This window comes from Poecilia mexicana, unplaced genomic scaffold (genome assembly GCF_051168715.1).
Source record: "Poecilia mexicana isolate PSO_F unplaced genomic scaffold, ASM5116871v1 scaffold_13, whole genome shotgun sequence".
NCBI classification, from domain to species: Eukaryota; Metazoa; Chordata; class Actinopteri; order Cyprinodontiformes; family Poeciliidae; genus Poecilia; species Poecilia mexicana.
Window position 1 is genome coordinate 13,346,821 of NW_028263382.1, and position 20,249 is coordinate 13,367,069.

The 20,249-nt window shown below is 38.2% G+C and overlaps 1 protein-coding gene across 1 annotated transcript; it reads right to left on the reverse strand.

The window, feature by feature from the left end:
- Positions 1-606: 606 nt before the first annotated feature.
- On the reverse strand, positions 607-13,988 carry LOC106926669 (solute carrier family 25 member 36-A-like). The gene is made up of 7 exons (XM_015001743.2): positions 13,557-13,988; positions 11,498-11,662; positions 9,784-9,861; positions 8,097-8,197; positions 6,238-6,304; positions 5,204-5,493; positions 607-5,115 (listed from the first exon to the last, which is right to left on the reverse strand). The coding sequence occupies exons 1-7, from the start codon at positions 13,595-13,597 to the stop codon at positions 4,922-4,924; spliced, it is 936 nt and encodes a 311-aa protein (XP_014857229.1). The 5' UTR covers positions 13,598-13,988; the 3' UTR covers positions 607-4,921.
- Between the last annotated feature and the right edge of the window lie 6,261 nt (positions 13,989-20,249).

The following is a 20,249-nucleotide window of genomic DNA, read 5'->3' on the forward strand; positions in this document are numbered from 1 at the left end:
CCCACCAGATGAGTAAAGCCAAACAAACCTAAATCCAACATCAAATCATGCTGCATTCAGTGTACCTTGGCAGAGTCCAATAAAATCCAGTTTACCCTTGGGTTTTGCAATATTTACATCATTACCTCTTTATTCTCACAAAACATTTTAGTGGATGTTAAAGTAGAGATGAAAATCAACTCCATGACAAATTTTTGATCTGTGGGTATTAAAACAGCCCTGGAGACAGATGAAGCAAATTACTCGAAACCATCTTGTTTGTTCTTCAGGTACTCATTCAATAGGGTTGTTGTGTATTTTTGCTTTTCTGACTCTTAATCAGAATCAGAGCAGACAAAAAAATATACTCAACCAGCAGTAGCATTACTTTGATGAATGTTTACCCAAGTACCGCAAGTAAGATCTTTTTTTTTTTTTTAAAAAAAAGCTGTTCTATTCAGGCAATTTTGTCTTGGTCAATCAAATCATATCCTTAACTTTAAGTTTATAATTTGACAAAAATGCCAAAAAGTTATTTCAAAACCCTACAGATATTTTAGGTCAAAATACTAAAAACATAAGCAAAACAATCAGGAAGAGAAAGAAGAAAAAAACCCAAAAGCTACATACACTTCTTTCATTTTATTGACATTTTCTCTTACAAAAACAGGTAAAACCAGAATGCATAGACTGAGCCTCAGCAGGCTCATCTTTGACATGGAAAAAACACTAAAGGGTGAGAGCAAATTATTAAAAAAAAAGAAAAAAGAAACAACAAAACACTGTCTTCAGGTTTTCAACACACTTCTTCTATATGGTCTCTTCCATACAAAATACAAGCCAATGAGAACTGTTATGTGACTCATGTAGAAATACAGACAGATGCAAACTCACTGACACACAAAGGCAAGTAGGAGGGCAGAATAAATCCTTCAGACAGACAATGACACAAGGGAGGAAATGTCTACTTATGAACACTCTAGGGGTCTCTTCCTCCCACTACAACTCTTCACTAATGTCTACATGACAAGTTGGCAACAGGTACCTGACAGGACAGCTTGAAATGAATGGAAAAGAAAAAAAAAATTGAATTACTAAGTGTCAAGATCTTGAGATTTTAGTTCATATTTGCGTGGAAGAATAATTTCTGGTTAGGGCCAGTGGTCCCATAGATACATGTTGACAACCAGAAGCAACTGGGGCCTGGGAACTGGAATCATTAACTGATGGTCCGACACCGTGGGAACACAGAGGGTTCCCCCCTGCTGTTTTCATCATAAAAGTGAACAAAACAGGGTGGGGTCATATCAAGGGTCAGTTCTGAAGCTGGAAACCGGAGACTGGAACATAGAGAAACTCTCAGAACTACCGTGTGAAACGCCGGGCATTTCGATGTAAAAAATTGAGACTGAGAAATCATTTCAAAACTGTTTTCCACATATCTTGACTTTACACTATTCACCTGGAAACAATCAGGGGCAGTAATGAGAGTACAAATCAGCGGTAACCCTTTTGCACAACTGTTGGCAACATTTCAGTTCCACCATTTAGTCTTCTTCAGTTCCATTCTATCTGAAGGACCTGAAATAAGGTTCAGCTCTATCAGCAGATTTTTACTGACATCTGCTTCTCTTGCATAGACATTGCAAATAATCTGTGTATAAATGTATCAGTCAGGAGAAGCGCATACAATTAGTTCTATAGCATCATATTTAAAAAAAAAAGGGGGGGGATAGTCCCGATTACTAAGAAAAATAAAGTATAACAGGGAGGTTGAAAAAAAATTATGCTTTAAGGAGACTGATGAAAAGAAATGGGCCAGGAAAGCTGGAGAGAGGCTGAAGTGATAGTAAAAGTAACCATCATAACTATTTTGTTCTAAAAAAACAAAAAAAAAAAAACGCACCCAGACCTATCTAAAGTCTCCTAAAACCTTGTGGGTCAATGTGTTATTATCCAGTGGAGCCTAAGTCCTGAAGAAATGCGGCACGTCAGCAAGAGAACATCGTATTTACACCCTAACATGGTGGCGGGAGCATCATAGTGAGGGGCAGCTCATCTTCAGATGCAACAAAAGTTTGTGTTAAGATGGGAAAAGTTGTGAAAATTTCAAAAAGCAGGTTCGGATGCAAAATCTTTAGACAAAGCTTGGAAACAGACCAAACCTCTGGACACATCAGGCAGTGTCCAGAGGGGAACCTAGCATGACGGTCACCTGAAGACAAGAGTGGGTTTCCGACAAACTCCAAAGAAAACTAAATGCAGAAACTGATCTAAAGGAGGCTTTAGTAATGATGCGCACACTACTGTAGCCAGGCCATAGCAGGGATTTCCTTTCAACATTTCTTTTTTGTTTTTATTAGTTACCTTGTACAAAGGTTGTTTTTTTTTTAGGAAATAGTATTAAAATGATTCCTCACAGTCCCAGAAACACATAACATTTCAAGTTGAGGACTGCGCTCAGGCGTTCGCTTTGGGGTGAATTATTACAAATGAAGTCAGATCAGAAATCCGGTTTTGCCTACGAAGATAAATCTGATCTCTGCAAACAACATTTATGCACAGAAAACACCAAAAATAAGAGTGAAATGCTTCACATATAAATAGTAAAACATACACAAACGTGAAGGTTTAATGAATGTGCGTTTATGACGAGCAGTTTATCGTCCACTTCTTCCACTTTGCTGGCTAAACACTACGGGTGTCCTGATGTAAACACAAGAGGATTGTCCTCACCTGTAAAACAAGCCTGTCTCCACCACAAAGTTGAGGGGAAAAAAAAATAAAAATAAAAAATCATGACTTCTGGAGAAAGATCTGGAAATACCTTCTCTGTATATAACTGTAACTAGTAATGGGATAAGTCTGCTCTCCCCTAGATAAAATGTACTAAATGTTTCCCAAGACGGGCTCAAAACTGCAACACAATCACATTTTAGAGGTAATATATATTTATCTAAGTGGGCATATATATATCTATATATATATATATATCAAAAAATCACAAATTTTGTTAGAATTTGTTAATTATATTAACTTTTTAATTCACAACATGGGTGAGTATCATATCCTTTCTTGGCTCTTCTTTATGTACATTCAGTTAGTTTGAAAACTGGATTCGGTTCTGCTGGAGCCGGATGACTTTTCACTTAAAACACAAACACCCACTGGTTCAGAAGTCAGCCGCGCCTACAGACTTCACTGCCAAGCACCGGCTGACTTTAAACCGTGTATGAACTCTGTAAACGTGTCTGTTCTGATAGAAACTCCAATACTGACAATGCAGAAAACCTCTCAAATGAAAACTTGTGCGACTTGTCTGCTGTGCATCTCCATCTGCGGGTCGTTTTCACACAAGGCACATCATCTTTTCCCTCCTCTGCCCCTCAGGCAATCTTTCTTTCTCGTCGTTCCACCGCAATTTGATTCTGAAGGATGCAGGGAGCACTATGTGCTACTTTAGTCATCGCGAGGACTACAACAGGTTTTGAACGGTTTTTTTTACTCCATTTTAAGCAGTTTGAACCGATTTAAAGGCTGTAGGTCAATTGGATGGCTTGCCTGGTAAAGAGGTGTGAGAAATATGCGAGTAAAATCACTTTAGTGCAGCAACATAATCTTGCTATGAAAAATAAACTTGTAATTTATTCAGTAGAGAAAAAATAAAATCGCATAAAGGAATAACTGAATAAAGTCATAGATGGCACAACAACTGAGCTGCACAATAAAATTTTACTATTTCCAATATCAAAATTGGAAAGGATTCTTCTACTTTATATTTGGTAGGATATTATTCTCACTCTGGATGCCAGTGAAACATCTGGCGAGTTGAAAAGCCTTTTACTGCCCCAGATGCCAACATCTGGTGTATATTTCAGTTACTAAAAGCTGAGGGATTTATTTAATTTTATTTTTATTTAACCTTAATTTACCCAGGATAAAACAAAATCTCCTTTACAAGACTGTCTTGGGATAAATATAGCCGAATATCATCCTCAATACAGAAGAAAATTATTCCGTGCCATAGTAAAAATAACTGGTAGTAAAAATAACTGAACCCTGTGGTACTCCGCCACTAACGCAAGTAACAATAATGCAATCACATGTTTTACTGACATGGTACACCTCTCCTGGTGGATAGGCTGGTCCTACACCACACAGTGAGCAATCCTACCTCCATTTGTTTGGGCCGATGCAAGCAAAAAGCCATTTGTGTCGATACCATCACAAATGTAAACATGGGGAGTTTGTTAGATTTGTGTATCGTAAAAGAACTGCTGAACAGGAAGGAGAGCACTTTATGTCCAATGTTAAACACAAGAGAATCTGATGCACTTCTCCTCCAAAGAAACTGGGAATATTGAGTCTATTGTATCAGAAGCTGACCATGTTGAGAAAAATAATTACCCTAACATTTAGCCTCCAAATGCTCACCTACTGGCAAAACAGACATTAGGATAAGTTGCTGCCAACAGCAACGGCAATCATTGGGCCACCAGTGATTTTATTCAAAATAATTATGAATAAAGATCAATAAAAGCAGTCAAATGATGGGTTGAAATTGTTCAGATTTCCAGCGAGATTATGCTGCTGCAATAAAATATGCATTTTAAGGCTTTTTTCCCCCCCCCACATCTATGCAGGAGTTGCCAACAACTTGTCGGGTTCCTACTTCAGAACTCTGAACCTGAACAAGGGGCAGAACAGAAATCAAAACAATGACTTCCAGAGTGAATGTGAGTATACTTGTGCCTTTTCCTTTGGTTGTAAAACAAAACTCCAAGGCCTTGCTTTTGAGACAAAGACCGATGGGGCTTTCTCTACCCATTTCCATCAAGCAGATTGTTAGCAGTGCCAACTAGTGTGCAGGTGCTGCTGTTTTCTCATCTCCTTCTCTGATCAGGGCTAGGGTTACACCAACTCTCTGAGGGGTAGGGAGGTTTTAACCGTTCAGGAGGTAGACAGCCAGCTCATAGGTGCACATCATGATGGCGGTGTTAGGGATCTGGCGTACCAGGTGGGTGGTGAGGCCGCGATACAGGGCGCGGTAGCCCTCCTCTCTGGGTACTGTGGTTAGAGTCTGGAAGAAGGAACGATACTTGGTGCCCTCTTCTCGTAGCCTGGTGCGGATTACCTCTGCAAATTAAAACGATTTGGGTAAGTACAAATTAAAAGAGGATTGTAATTTAGCTTTAGCTACCTATAGTTGATCTCCAACTCTCACCATGAGGATAAGCAATAGTTGTGGCACAAGTCTTGGATGTGGCAGCAGCAAGCATCATCCCAACAAAGTCCGAAGCATCTTTTGATGCCTCTTCTTCTTCGTCCATGTTCTGCGGCGTTTTGGCCTCCAAGAGGCGCCGCTTAATGTTTTCATAGATGACAAAGTGGATCACAGTCTCTGAGATGCCGGCGTAGGAAGCAGACATTCCCCTGTAGAATCCACGAAAGCCGTCTGCTTTATACACCCGACGAACGCACTCCAATGCACTCATCCTCCGCTCCCCTCGATTCCTGAAATAATAATAAAAAAAAGAGGGATGTGGAATGATGTGAAAAGCACAAAGCATCCTCTGGTATTTGATTTGCATATGGCCACAGAGGCGACTTAAAAATACGCTCAAGCAAATACTGAGAGCCTTACTTCAAGCAGACTTAACATTTTTACAGGCAAAGTTGGGTTTTTCTCCATTTTAAAAGCATGCATTTATTTTGTGTTCAGTTTTTGATTAAAAACTGCTGTGAGTGTGTTCTTCCAGAAAATGGCCATTTTTGAATCTGTATACTTTAGCTAATGACTGCCAAATTAGTTGATGATTATTTCAATTATCAATTCACTACAATAAATCGCCTTAATCATTTCAGCCCCAGGATCTTTTCCTCATACTATTAGATTTTGTTTAATTAAGTACCATTACAGAGGCAAGTTTAATGCTTGTTAATGACCTTCTTTTAACATGGTACAATTAGTTCCCAGTATACAAGTAACAAATCACAGAAGTGATTATTATAAATGGTAAATAAACTTGTGGTTTAAGGCTTTGCATTGTCATTTTGAACAAAAATCCTGAATATTTTAAACAATCATAAAGTCAAATGCTGTCACCAAAAAGAATCAACAAAGCCTTAAAAAAAAAAAATAAAAAAAAATCAATAAAAAAATTCAGAGAACTCCCACAAGTCAAAATCAAAGCAGCCGGTGTTCCCAAAAAAGTCATCCTGCAGTTTCTACATCTGCCATCTCAGTGTAATGTTTACCTTGCATCCAACTGTAAGCGCGTTTTTATGAGCCATATTGGATTTGTTGCTGTGATTGCTGTAAAACCTAAGGAAGGAGAGAAAACAGGAGGATTACACAACCAGAAACTTCTAAAATACAATAAGCTGTGTTTTAAGTTGCCATTTGTGATATTTATCGATACTGTAAAAGCACAGCAATGTGTAAATGTTCTTGTAGCTGTGTCCATGTCAGCAGTAGAATAAAATGGTGAAAGCTTGTTTTAAAACTACATAAATCTAAGCTCTATAAAGGCATCTTATAGAAGGAAAGATAGCCTTTTTATAGACCATCAGGTGTGAGTAACAGCATGTCAGGGAGGCTGTATTTAGCTGTAATAGCTTTTACAAATGAAGCAAAAAAAATATATATATATAAAACATAGTAAGGGAGGAGGGGACAGAAATACTGAAAGAGAAAGAAGAACCAGGTACAAAAAGAGAGGCACAGATCTGTGGTGAGTACTCACGCAGACCCAAGTAACTCCTCACAGATGCAGCTAGAGACCCCTGGTGGTGCGGGGGTCTCATGCCCTTGCGAGAGGAGAGCTACGGTAGAGTAAAAGCCTAAAACAGACACAGGCTTGTGTGTAGCAACATGACCGGCATGCAACCATTTGACTCCCCATTCCCCACAAAAACACAGGAATTAATCCACCACAAACCGAAGGAAAAAAAAAAGAACTTTGAAAAAATTATCATCCTCAAACAGACGACACGAGAGGAACAGGGACAGCTGAACAGTGCAAGTAACCTTATTTTCAGCCCTCTAATATAATTCTCCAGCATTTAGATGCTGTTTGTTTATTCTGAAAATCTTTCTTCATACATTTTTATTACCATCAAAATAATGTTGTTCTGCACATATTAAGAGAAATATGAAGCAGAGACAAAAAAAAAAAACAAAAAAAAAACACAAAACAAATTAAATCTTATTAATCTAAAGCAGCTTTTCATGGACCATGTCATAGGAAAGCACTGTGCTCAGTCTGCTGACACTTCATCCGGTTCTGCTCTCACAGTGCAAACACTAAAGAATGTGTGGAGTGAAACCGAAGGGAGACCCACTGACACATGCCGACCTTGACTAGGCTTTTAAACGGCCAAAGTTACGGTCCACTAAAAGCATCGGTGGAGTCCACTTTCTGTTTCACCCAGTACCACACACACACACACACAAAGCTGTAGCTGTCTGACTGTGTGACTGATAGATCTGTTTTCTACAGAAGGATTAGAGTCCTTCAGAGCAGAAACCAACAAAACACCACTCCATTACTGTATTGGTTTTTTAGTTTATCTGTTGAAACAGAACAGTTTTTTAGTAAATACAGTCCTTCTTCTTATGGTACACCCAACAACTTTTATTGTGGTTTTCAGGTATTTTATGTAGAAGACCAACACAAAGTTGTTTACCAAGTAGCTGGATCTCCCAACCCTGATTTGTTTTTGAAAACCATCTCAAATTTTCCTTTCACATCATAAAATATCTCATAAAATTCATCAAAATAAAAGTTTGAATTTGTAACATGAAAAGGATTCAGAATTTTCTCCATAAGTCATTATCTGGTTGTTTAACTTAGTTTTACTTCAGGCACTATAAAACCAAAGCAGAAAACTACTTCTATAGCTCTACATAGCAGTAAAAAAAAAAAAAAAAGAAAACACTGCACTCAAGTCTGATCGGGTTGCTGTTAGCACCACAGTAACTAACAGCAACCTGACACTAAACCACACAGAAAGCATTTGCTGTAAAAAAAAAAAAAAAAAAAAAAAAAAAAAGCTGCTCACTTGGTTGCTGAATTTGACACGGCACTGCCCTGTCAATCTGATCTCATGGTTACCTGCCATTCCAGCCGACAGCATGTGCACTTGCGTGGAGTCCGGTTCCAACACTGCGTTCAGCTTCTCTTTGGCGGTGGAGTAAGCAGCAAAGTAGATTGCTCTGTTTGAAGGAAAAGCAACAATTGGATCAGTGGGTGTTTTACCCGAATGAGGTCAAACAAGCCAAGTAGGCCACTTTTTATTAATTTCTCTACAAAACAAATTTCTTTAAGCCTCCAACTGCAAGTCAGGTTCCTAATTACACACAGGCAGGATCTGCTTAGTGAGTTTTAACAATTCATGAGATGAAATACCAACAGCAGAATTAATTTTCACCGTCTCTTCAGACAAACGCCATTGAGAAAATAAGGCACACACTTGTTTTTATGTTGTTTTTTTTTCATTTTCAGTACAACGGTTTGTGTGCGTTGCAACGCCACAAACCGTGGCGTTATAACATGATGAACATATTCATCATGTTATAATCTAAAGTTCAGCTTTGGAGGTGTCTTCACTTTTTTATTTTGCTGTGAAAGCAGAATTCATTGATGTAATCAAACACTATGTACTCTGAACAGTGCCACCTGTTCCCCTCAGCATCAGCTCTGTGCCATTAGTCCTCGCTTTCCTCCTCTCATTAATGTGGAGAAACGCACTAGAAATCGCCGTCTGCGAGTTTCCTAATTACGCGCTTGCTGTTGTTGCCATGTCTCCAATGCGCAAACTGCTGAGAAAGCCAGGAGCATGAACGGCATCTTAATGACAGTGCTGCCTTAATGTGTCTCTGTTTCCAAGTAACCTCAAAAAACCTTGTAAGTGGCTCATAATGACAGCTAGCCTACAGAACCAGTCCATGTTCACGTGGGATTTTAGCAAAGCAAACCCCAAAAACAAACCCAGAAAAACAGAGTTGCCACTGAGGTAAAAACTGTGATTTTGACATAGAAATTCTGTTAAAACCTGTTTTTGTTATTAGTATTATTGCACACACTTCACATTTAGAGAAAACTGTGCATGCCTACTACATGCTACAAACTAGAAATAATAAAGCTGTTTCTAATTAAAAAAAAAAAAGATATTTGTATCTGTCTGATTTATCTTCAGACCTTTGACCTTGACCTTTGTCATTAAGCATTTTTTTCTGGTTTTATTCAAATGATGGACTTTTATTTTCAGCCATCAGGGGAGTGGGAGTAACTACTCCAGCTAAGCTAATATTTCAGTGTTTGAAAACATTTTCATTAGAATGTTTTACAATGTTTAACATATATTTCTTCTATATAGCATAAACCAATCAAATGGTTACAGTGGACAGATGGTGACTGAAACATACGTGCTTCAATCACACAGGCGTTAGCTTAACATGAGCAAGTCCAACAGTGTCAATGGACATAACTGATCAACAGTGAGCTTCTACAGGAAAGATTGAGAGTTTTGGAGTACAAAACTTCAGTCATGTCATATTTGACTGAAGCGTTGTACTCCAAAACATCACAGTTCCCAACACAGAACCCTGTGGATCTCCTTTAACTACCATAACAACAAAGAAATAAAAGAAAGAAAGTAGTGGCAGAATTATAATACTAACTAATAAGGTTTGTCAAAAAATATATTGAAAGAAAAGGTTTCCATGTCTTGATTTAATGCTATTGAGGGTATTTATTCTGATAGATGCTGTGTTGACCATTAGAGCAGAAGAGAGCTCACCTGGAAGGTGCCACGCCCACTAAGTTTGGCCCCAAGCCTCTGAAGAGAGATCGAGGTCCCTCTTTCTCCAAAATCAGTCTGAGTACGAAACACACAAACACACATATTTATCTCTACAATCACATAACTGTTAAAGAATTAACATATTTCCCAACAACTATGTACAATCTAAATTAAAACCAGTCTATTCTGTTACAGTCGGTTTTTGGTCTAAAATATTTCATTTTGACTCATGATGTTGAACATTTTGTCATTCGATGTCGGTGATGGCATTTGTTGAAGCTATTTTTTGCTACCCCTCTCACATCGCCATGAAACCAAACCAAACTCTATTCAAGTGGCAGAGGAACTTTGACCTACATGCAAAGCCTAAGATGTGTCAGTGGAACACAATTATAAAAATAGTCTGACATTTTTGGATTCTCAGTCAAGGTCATTTGGGCATACAATAATAAGCAGGCAAAAATGTATCAGATATGAGCTCCAACATTATGCTCCGCCCCCAAGTTATTTCTGTTCACACATTTTGGATCTTATTTCCCTTTAATAACCATGCTGAGTCATGCTCTGTCAGTAATCTCAGGATTCCCGTAAACAACTTTCAATTTATGATTGTTTCTGTTGTTGTCTAGCTAAAGCAGTTTCTTTTTTTTTTTTTTTTTTTTTTAAAACAGTTTGTCCAATCACTGAGATCATAACATTTGGTTTCAGGAAGTGGCCACAGTAACCACTTCCTGGGGGACACTGGACACAGTAAACAAAAACAAAAGCCACAATGCGGTGCAAGGAGCGAGTAAAGAAAGAGCCGGAGCCAAATGATTCACATAACAAAAGTTGTACTAATCTCACTTTAAACCTGGTTACCAACTAAAAAGGGCCTACAAACATAGCAGAGGCAGGTGCACATTCATAGGTCTTTCATCATTTCACATTCTACACTATGACAACAAACAATATAGTTTGCTGGGATTTTAGCTGACAGACCAACACAAAGCAGAGCGTAGTTTTAAACAACAGAAAATTACACACAAATATTTTTACTAAAGAAATGTGAAGTTCTATCATCACCCTGATCATCTCATCTCAACAGTGAAGCATGGTGGTGGCTGTAGCATTAAGTGGCAATGCTGTTCTGGCGTGTTGCTAAGGGCTTGTCTTAAAGAAAATCTGTTAGATGCTGCAAGTCTTGAGAATGGAGCAAGACTGACTTTCCATTAGGACAATAACCCTAATTATGCAATCAGAGTTATGTGTAGTTCAGAAAAAAAACATTATAGTGGCATAACCCGCGTCTGCTTGAGAACGTACACAAGATTTAAGAATTCATGGCTCGCTCTCCGTCCAATCTGACTGAGCTTGAGCTATTCAGCAACCAACAATGGGTAAAAGTCTCAGTCTGTAAATGTGCAAAGCTGAGAGACATAAACCAAAAGATCTGCAGATTTAGTTTTAACCAAAAGGTGGGTCTACAAAATATTAACTCAGAGAGGACTGAGCGCAATACACCTTTGAGATTTTAATTTGTATTCCTCCTTACAGATTGTGCTGCTCTATAACATAAAATCCTTTTAAAATAATTATTATGTGTGGTTGTATCCTGATAAAACTGTTCAGAGGAGAAGAATGCATTTGAAAGACTTGGTATCTCCATTTGAAGACAAAGTATATTCTGTATTTATGAGTCTAAAAGGAAAGAAACTAGTCGACTACTCACTTTAGACAGTGCAAGGGGCCTGGTGGAGACACACGGGTCACGCTGGGCCCATTGACGGTACTTAGCTGGACCTCAGACACATAGAGGGTGATGGAGGAAGACTGCAGACGAGTCTTCACCACTTCCAGTGGGCACGTCAATATGGCTCCTACAGTGCCCCCACATCTGGTATAAAAATAAAGAAGACAAGCAAGACATAAAAAAATGATGACATCAAATGCACAGGTTTTTAAACTCTGAAATTCACCTTTTCAAGTGTTTTTCTGCTAAAAACACATAATCTTTCAATACTGTAAATTTGTGTTTAAAATAGAAAAATAAATCAAGATAGGTCAGCAAGACACAAAGACATAAAATGATAAATTAGTTATTTACATTTTTTTTAAAAGCAAAGTTTTATAAAGCCTATGCTCACCAAAAAAATAGAATCTACACGTGCATGAAACCAATCTTACTTCACATTCCCTCCCTTAACTTTCTTTTTCAGTGAATGTCCTACCAGGACCAAAGCATTCCTAAAAAGTAGCTCAGCTGTTTATAAAAAACCTAATCTCAGACACACTGATAACAAAAGACAAAAACAATATGTACATGTGCTACATGATTGAGCCGATCAAAGCAGGACCACACTGGGCTGGGCACGACCAGAGTAAGGAATCTCAGGTGGGTTTATCTCTCATTACTGGTTAATTTTCAATCCGTAACAAGCCAGTCGGAGGGGGTCCGGTTAGAGAGCGCTTTAGCAGGCAATGGACATACAACTACTGTAGAAAACTGAAGATATACGACTTCTCACTAGTGAAAGCATGTGGGGATGAGCTCAGGATCGAGTTATTTAGCATATACACAACAGGGATGAGTGCAATGTCAGCACTCAAATGATCCTGGTTTGATTTATTCAAAACAGATTTTATTTAAGGGAAAAACTGTTTAACATCAAAAAGGAGAAACCTGACAGGTCTAGGCTCATAAAATAACAACAAAACCACAAAGTTGCAGAAAAAAACTCCAGTGAAAGCTGGGCAAAGTGCTCAAAGTTACATTCTACTCTAATCTTTTTTTGTTTGGTCTTAACTCCCAGTAGGTCATGGCATTTGTTCGTTCATACTGGGCCAGGTACTGCTAAAGGTCTCTACCTGAAAAGATCTGTTCTTGCTTAGGAGGAGGGACTTTTGCAATATCAGTGGTTAAATGCAATCCGTTGGGCTTCCCTTAGAGAGATAATTACCAGTAGTATTATCAACTGCATATAGTTGGATTGCAGTAAAAGTAGAATCAAATTTGACAGCATCGAACTGAATTCAAATTAGCCTATGAGTGAATTGCATTAGATGACATTTAATAACATATTTCTTTGTAGTTGTACATGGTTTAAATCCTATTGTTTTGCAAGGTACTTTGGGATATTTCTTGAGAAATTGAGATATGTAAAAGGAAACTGAGCTGAATTATCGGCCTATTCGCAAACAAAATGTAATTATTATACATTTTCTAAAATATGTAAAGTGGGGTTAAATAATGCAGTGTAAACAAATCTTCATTACCATGCTTAAACTGGATCTAGCAAAGAATGAGACATTCAGATATTGCTTTCTATCCAAAAACTCCTGTTGGTATGTAACTTCTATATGTCATTTTTCTTGTATTTTTATGCAATTCGGGCTAATACGCAGAGGTTCTGACACATCTGTATCACACTGCACATTGAAGCGGAAAAAATAGTGATTATTTCAAAAATAAATAAAACATAGGAAATAGTATTGCTTTTACTGATTGTTAATGAAAACGGAAGGCGTGACCACAAGCTAGCCATTTCATTCATATATATAACTGTCATTGAAGTGTCAGCACGTACGGGTACACAATCAGGGACAAGCTTTTGTAGCTCATATCTGTCAAGCTGATGTTTAAGCTACACAGTTACAAGAGTACCTTTAATAACATCCCACTTACATTTACATACCACTGTAATTATTGAAAAGCTTCAACTAGCTGGTCGCTGCTAGCACAGAGCTAACTAGCTTAGCTTCTGGCGTACACGACTGTAGAACATACTCACCCTCCAGCAAACAGATGAACTAAGGTATCTCTTTGACTCATTGTGTATCATATTCGAGAACCGTCCACGGAGAGCCACACAGCAGCGAAGGGAGCCAAGGATGTCAAGCCACGGGGTAAGCGACCCCGAAATGACAAACAGCTACACTCTGTCCGTCTGTCTTATGTTCGAGGTCAGCTGCATACAAGAAAACGAGAGTAGGTAACAGCTAACTGAGCTAGCTCACGTTAGCTAACGAAGCTAACAGGTTTCCGGTGATAAAGGTGAATGTCGGAGTACAAGCTTAGCGTCTCCACCTTCCGAAACAGGACACTACTTCATTAAAGTGTTCGTATCTGTAAAGTAGCCTATTAATTCCAGTCTAACACTGCGACTTGCAGAAATGGGAGGATTCGCTCTGACTGACCTCCCCACGTTGACGTGTTTTGCCTGACTGTGTGCTCAGCGGGTCAGGTCGCAATGTTTATCATCGAATGGCAAGCCGCAAAACAGTGAACGTAATTGGCTGAGGGGTGCCTAAGGCCCGCCCCGTCACTACTCATTCACGTGATAGCCGCCTTTATTTTGAAGGGCAGAGATCATCGGAGCTGCAGAGGCGGTGAGACCTGAGACTGGGTGAAGAGTCCGAGTCAGGAAATCTGACCGTTTTCACTGGTTTTGGATTAATCATATTTTAAAGATGAGTTTTAATATTATGCCAAAATGATCTCTTACGCTGTAATTTGTAATAGTTGTAAAAATTGTTTTGCTCTACTGTTTTTCACTCAGACTTGAAGCAGAAATATCCGTTCATTGAATTCAGTTTGCTCTGTTTCTTTAGCAATCACGGTAAAACACATCTTACATATTTGCATAGTAACCGTTTTACAGCCAACTTGCATGATGAGACATTTGGACCTTGGACTTTCAAGATAAAACGCAGAACTCTCACCTGAGTTCCTGAAGAGAACTGATACAGAATCCTTATGCAGTTGGAGTTGGCAGTTCATTATTCATTAAATATGTTCCATTCATCCATCCATTATCTTTACAGTCTTATCCCTAGTAGGATTGCCGGGTTGCTGGTGCCCATCTCCAGTGGTCACAGAGCGAGAGGCGGGCTACACCCTGGACAGGTCGCCAGTCCATCGCAGGGTCTCGTCTGTGTTACATTACTCAAATGGGTTGCAAGTTATGTTTTTTCTTCTGAAAGAAAAAAACATAACTTTTTCAGAATGAAAAAAAGTCTGCCAGATAGAGTTCATGATCTAAATTTTTTGATACAGTAGCTCTTTTTAGACAGTACAGACTGATTGGTGGCAACTGTGAGAGAAAAAAGAGAAGACAACTGAAGTATACTCCGCATTGGACATGAGGTTTCCAAAGTGGGACAGGAAAATAAAACTCATACTGCCTTTAATTTTATAATTACATATGCCTTTTAACTACTTAAGATCATGTGCTGCTACTTCCCATGTTATCACATTACTTCCAGATAATACGGAAGTCAGAAGCAGCACAAGGTGCTGCTGGAGAAAGTTTATAATCTATAGGTTGTCTTTATTTTTTTAGGGAAGCACTGTAAGTCTTAGTACAGACACCAATCCATTTTCTATTTTTAGAGCATTTGTCTGTCTTTATATAGTTTATAGGCCAAATGAAGCATTTCTTTTAAACAGTTTAATACAGTGAATAAAAAAAGCAAGAATAGCTACACTACTTGTCTTTAAATAGATTTTATATTCCTCTTCAAAGCACAGTCTCCAATCTGTACCCTTGCAGAGTTGGAGACGGGGTCGTGCTGTAGGAGAGTGCTTGCCATGTGTTTGGAGGTAGCCTTACAACCTTATCACCCCAAGTCACTTTGCTGAGTGTGCTGCTTGAATATGGGGTACTGTATACCCATTGTAGAAGTACTTTGAGTGGTCAGTATAACTACAAAACAGCATTCTAATTTTCCTACTGACTTTTGTGTTTTCTGGACATCCAATGTAACCCATTGATGAACAATATCCTCTGCATATCTCCTAAACTGTATAGTCTATGACCTGCTCTAGTAATGCTAATTCACAGTTAGCTAATTAAACTGTTATCCTGTACATGTGGGTCCCCATTAATATCATTACATAATCTACTTTGTTTTCAGGCTGGGTCTTCTTAGGTACATGGTTAGAAATTGCATTGAAGAGTTAATACTGAGGTAAAAGTCCCTTCAACACGAGTATTGTTGTTAAAAACAATGGTCCAGACCACTGTAATACTTGTGACCACCATTAATGTTTGTAGTATGTTTCACTTAAAGTACTATTCATTTGAAGTATTTGCAGTTTACCTTGTCCATTATGAATCAAATGTCCATTGAACCATTGCTGTTTGTTTTCATGCCAAGGTTAATGTATCCTCTCACACTGCCTGTGCTGAGCTGCAGGAAACAATCCTTTAAAACTATGAAAGTAGTTTTTCTGTCTTTTCTTACCTTCATTTTTCTTTTTTCAGCAAAATAAATACCCCAAACATGATCTAGGGCCGTATGTGAAGAAAATTTATTTTTGTTCTGTTTGTTTTGGTTGTTGATGCAGAGGCCAACATCTTGGTTACCACGGTCTGGACAGATAAAATGTTAGTCTGAACTTTGACTGCAAACATTCTTCTGTGGCTTTTAGTTGGCCTCCGAGGACAAATGCAATCACAGCTAAAAAGATTTGCAGCCAAAACATTTGTGTACAAAAAAAGAATATACGTTTATGAACAAGAAAGAATGACAGAATCTAAAAGAACAAATGCTGATTTAAAGGACCTGTTACGCTTCAGAATAAGTCAGAATAAGTCCATGGGCTACACTGAACATGTTCACTATTTACTACATTTTTTTGCAAACAATCATTTTCAGATGAGAAATCACCTGATCAGTTCTGCCTAAATGAGCTCCTTCTAGAATATGCTGTTTTAGGATTATGTCAGTATTATGCAAATAAGCTGCTGGCGATTTCAGCAAAAAGTGTCTTTAAACAATCATTCTTGCCAAAGTGAAAGAATTGGACATTGATTGGGCCTTTCTGAACATTTATATCTAAATTCTTCTTCTGTAGCTCTTGTTGCATGTTTAGAGCTGTTGTCTTGTTGGAAGATGAGCCACTTCCCTCAATCTCAATTTTTTTTTTTGGCATTGTTCACCACAGAACTATTGCAAATACAATACTGAAGTTGTCTTGTCAACAGAATTACCAGCATGAGCTGTGGAAAGTCATGGCTTGGTAGGTCTGTTGTTCTGTCACCCTCTTTCTATTTCCAGAGGATGGACTGAACAGAACTGTGTAATATTTAAAGCCTGAAATATAAATGTATAACTTAATCCTGCTTTAGGATTCACAGCTCTGATCCCTTGATCTTCATGAGAGTGTTCCCTAAGAAACATCTGTAGTTATACTGAGATTAAATTACATTTAAGGATAGAAAAGAGAGTTGATTACGTACTTAGAATTGTATTTTTGGACATTCTGTATATTAGTGAATAAAAGGGAAGTGAACAAAAATTCACACCACACATTTTAGATTTATATTTGTGGACAGTTTTTCAAGGCTCTGCATATGTAAAATCACAAGGGTTATTATTATTATTATTATTATTATTATTATATTTTACAGTAAAAGACCAGTCATCATGATTTTGTTTAAAGAAAGGTGGAATATTTTACATTTGTAACAGACTTTCAGAAACCCGGTAACAGAGTGACATCCATATTAGGGCGCTGCCTTTTAAAGCAAATTGATTTGGGGAATCCCTTAGTTTGTAGTAATCCCATGCAAACTCTGTGTCACCATAAAAGGATGTAAGGTATATTTCGGTGAATTGCAAACAGGAGCTCCAGATATTGACTCAGACTTAGGATTTTTAACTGCAGCCAATTGACCTAACAGCTAAAATAATTAGTGGGTACTCCACAACCAATTTATAATTTGTTTCTTTTGTTGATTATCTTGTCCTGGTTGATCCTGTTGGTTACAAATGCAAAAACTCTTCTCCATGACTCTGAAGTGTTTCTGGAAACATGTATGTCCAGTCAACACAATGTCAATCATTAACCACTGTTTGACCATCTGGGCTACTGAACTTTTAACTTTGTTGTTAAGTACATTAAAACAATAAGGTGCAATCGGTTCAGAAAATACCCACCCATTCATTTTCAGTCGCTGGATAATCATTTTCAAAACTGCAGGCTGGAGCGTGGAGCCAGCAGTCAGTGGACAGGAGAGAGGGAACAACCCATACAACTGTGCAAACACAAACACACATTTGAGGACAATTTAGAATCGCAATTTACCTGACATGAACATGGACTGTGGTAGGAAGTCCGAATACCCAGAAAAAGACCCTGAACCCTTGAGACAACATTGCTAACCAATGTGACACCATCAGCCCTTCGGAAAATCTCTTTTTGGTATTTTCAGAGCTCTAAGTTTAACACATGTGACCACAGAGTGGTCAGTCATTTCAGAGGTGCTCACATGTTCTCTGGCATCTTCAGGACAGTCATTGTATAGCTGCAGAGTCTGGGATGTGCAATACTGTGCAAAAAAAAAATCCTTCCTCATTTCTTTTTAAATTGTGTATTTTTCTTTTAAGGAGAATCAGTTTTCTTGAGGTTCTGGTTTAGAGTCAGATTTCTACAGCTTTTCTGAAATTCTACCTTTTGTTGACTACATTGGTTGTTCTTTCACTCATTTTAGGAAAATCTTGTAAAACAAAGCAATAAACAAAAACATACAGTACTATTTTACAACAGATTTAGATTCACATTAATAGATATTTCCATGTCTATTTTTCATTCGGAGAAAAAAATCATTCGTTATAGTTGTATCATATGTAACCTTCATGTAAAATAATAGTGAAAAAAAACTATGTTGAATGCAGAATTTCTTATTTTGTAAACTGAAAGTGATTGCATGTGCTCTGCGGCTTGCCTGGCTTGTGCTTCATACCTGCACTCTTAAACAACGGCCTTCATAAATGTTTGCACTCCTAGAAGATGTGTGAAAATACAACAATTAATGTATCTTTTACGTAAATGGAAGAACATCACACTTATGAACCTAGTAAAAATCCAACTCTAATTTAATTGGATTTATTCTGTTTTAAAAAGTCCCAAGCTAAGAAATAGTTGTATTTTTAAAAGTGATCAGTGCTACAATCGTTGGTGTCCCTAACAATTCCCTTTCTTGTCTTTATCTGTTTGTCTCAGGTTACCCATCCATCACAGAGCAACACAAGACAAACACCCATGAATGCACTCACTCATACCTTACAGAGATCAGCTGACCTAGCAGGTATGTTTTTGGATAGTGGAGCTGGAGAAAAGTCACGCCTGAATAGAGAGAACATGCAAATTCCATGCACAAAGAGCCCAAGGCCTGGATGTGAACCCATGATCTTCTTCCTGGCAGGTTTTAATGTTGCAAACTGTGCTACCTTGCAGTCCTACCTACCAATTCCAATAAAATAAGTTTCACCAAAGAATCATTGTATTTTATTCTCAGCAATTCTGAATAGGTCACAGTTAAATGCACCAACTTCAACCATCCTTGATATTTAAGTATGTCACTGTTCAAAGGCTCGACTATGATCAAATATGATTTGACTATTATATATCAACGAAACACTAGCATCAGGTCACACTTACTGTCTTACTGTATCAAAGACACAGTCAGACATGTCTCCTGTACTTAACCTAATAGACTTTCACGTGGCAAAATAGAAACTCATTCCCAAGCACATGCATGCCATTCCCAATAAAGGTTGCCATCATCCTCATCTCTATCCCATGACTTGCATTGGTGCTGAGTAGAATTTGAAGGGAGCACGGCAAGATAAGTGGTTGCACGTTCAAGCAGTTCCACTCATATGACTGACGTACCCCTAGATATTACTGTGGAAGAGAAGGAAGATGCCTGTTGACAATGAGCCACTGAAAGCCCAGGAGATTCCTCAGTCTGATTCACACTGTGATGGTCACACCAAGTCCACGCTGTTAAATGACTTTTCTATAGACAATAGAAATACAGCAGAAGCTACTAAGTTTATTCCAATGACACTTTCAGTTTACAGCCATTTCTTTCATCTGCCCTTAAGAACCTGGTGTTTACATGCAGTTTCTGGTAGATTTACTTGGGAATGGCTTCTTAACTGAAACCATTAAGCAACTAAAGGTCATTGTACAATCAATTCTGGAGGAGCATGTGCATGTGCTTATCTTACCGCTAAGTTCAAGGAGTTCATCTTTTTTTCTCTCATCCCCCATTTCGATATTAAGCAAACACTGCTCAGCTCTTTGAATAATCATCTGGAATTCTTGTCTGGTAGATTACCCATTTTAAGCAGGAGCCATATGTCCTGAACAATGACCCAAGAATACAAACACTTTCCACGTGAGACAAGTCTTTATCAATGCCCCAGTTGTATAAGGAGTTTGGGTTGTGTGTTAGCTAAGATAGACAACATGGTAGCGCAGAGTCAAAGTTACATTCTTACTGTCTCGTCACCTCCACATTAAAAGTGTGAATGACATTTTAAAGAGTATAAAAAATCATCTTGGAACTGAGGGAAGGCCCCCTTATGCAAACAGAAAACTTATGCCCATCCCATTAAAACATATTCTAAAGAAAGTTACAGGCCATGTTTCCAATTATAAAAATGGTACAGAGGAAAACACATGTAGG

Excerpts from the sequence above, each read along its gene's own strand:
- LOC106926669 (XM_015001743.2), bottom strand. The coding sequence starts at position 13,597 with ATGAGTCAAAGAGATACCTTAGTTCATCTGTTTGCTGGAGG. Across the intron at positions 6,305-8,096 it reads GCTGTCGGCTGGAATGGCAG|GTTTTACAGCAATCACAGCA; the intron begins GTAACCATGAGA and ends CTCCTTCCTTAG. Across the intron at positions 5,494-6,237 it reads CGCTTACAGTTGGATGCAAG|GAATCGAGGGGAGCGGAGGA; the intron begins GTAAACATTACA and ends TTATTATTTCAG.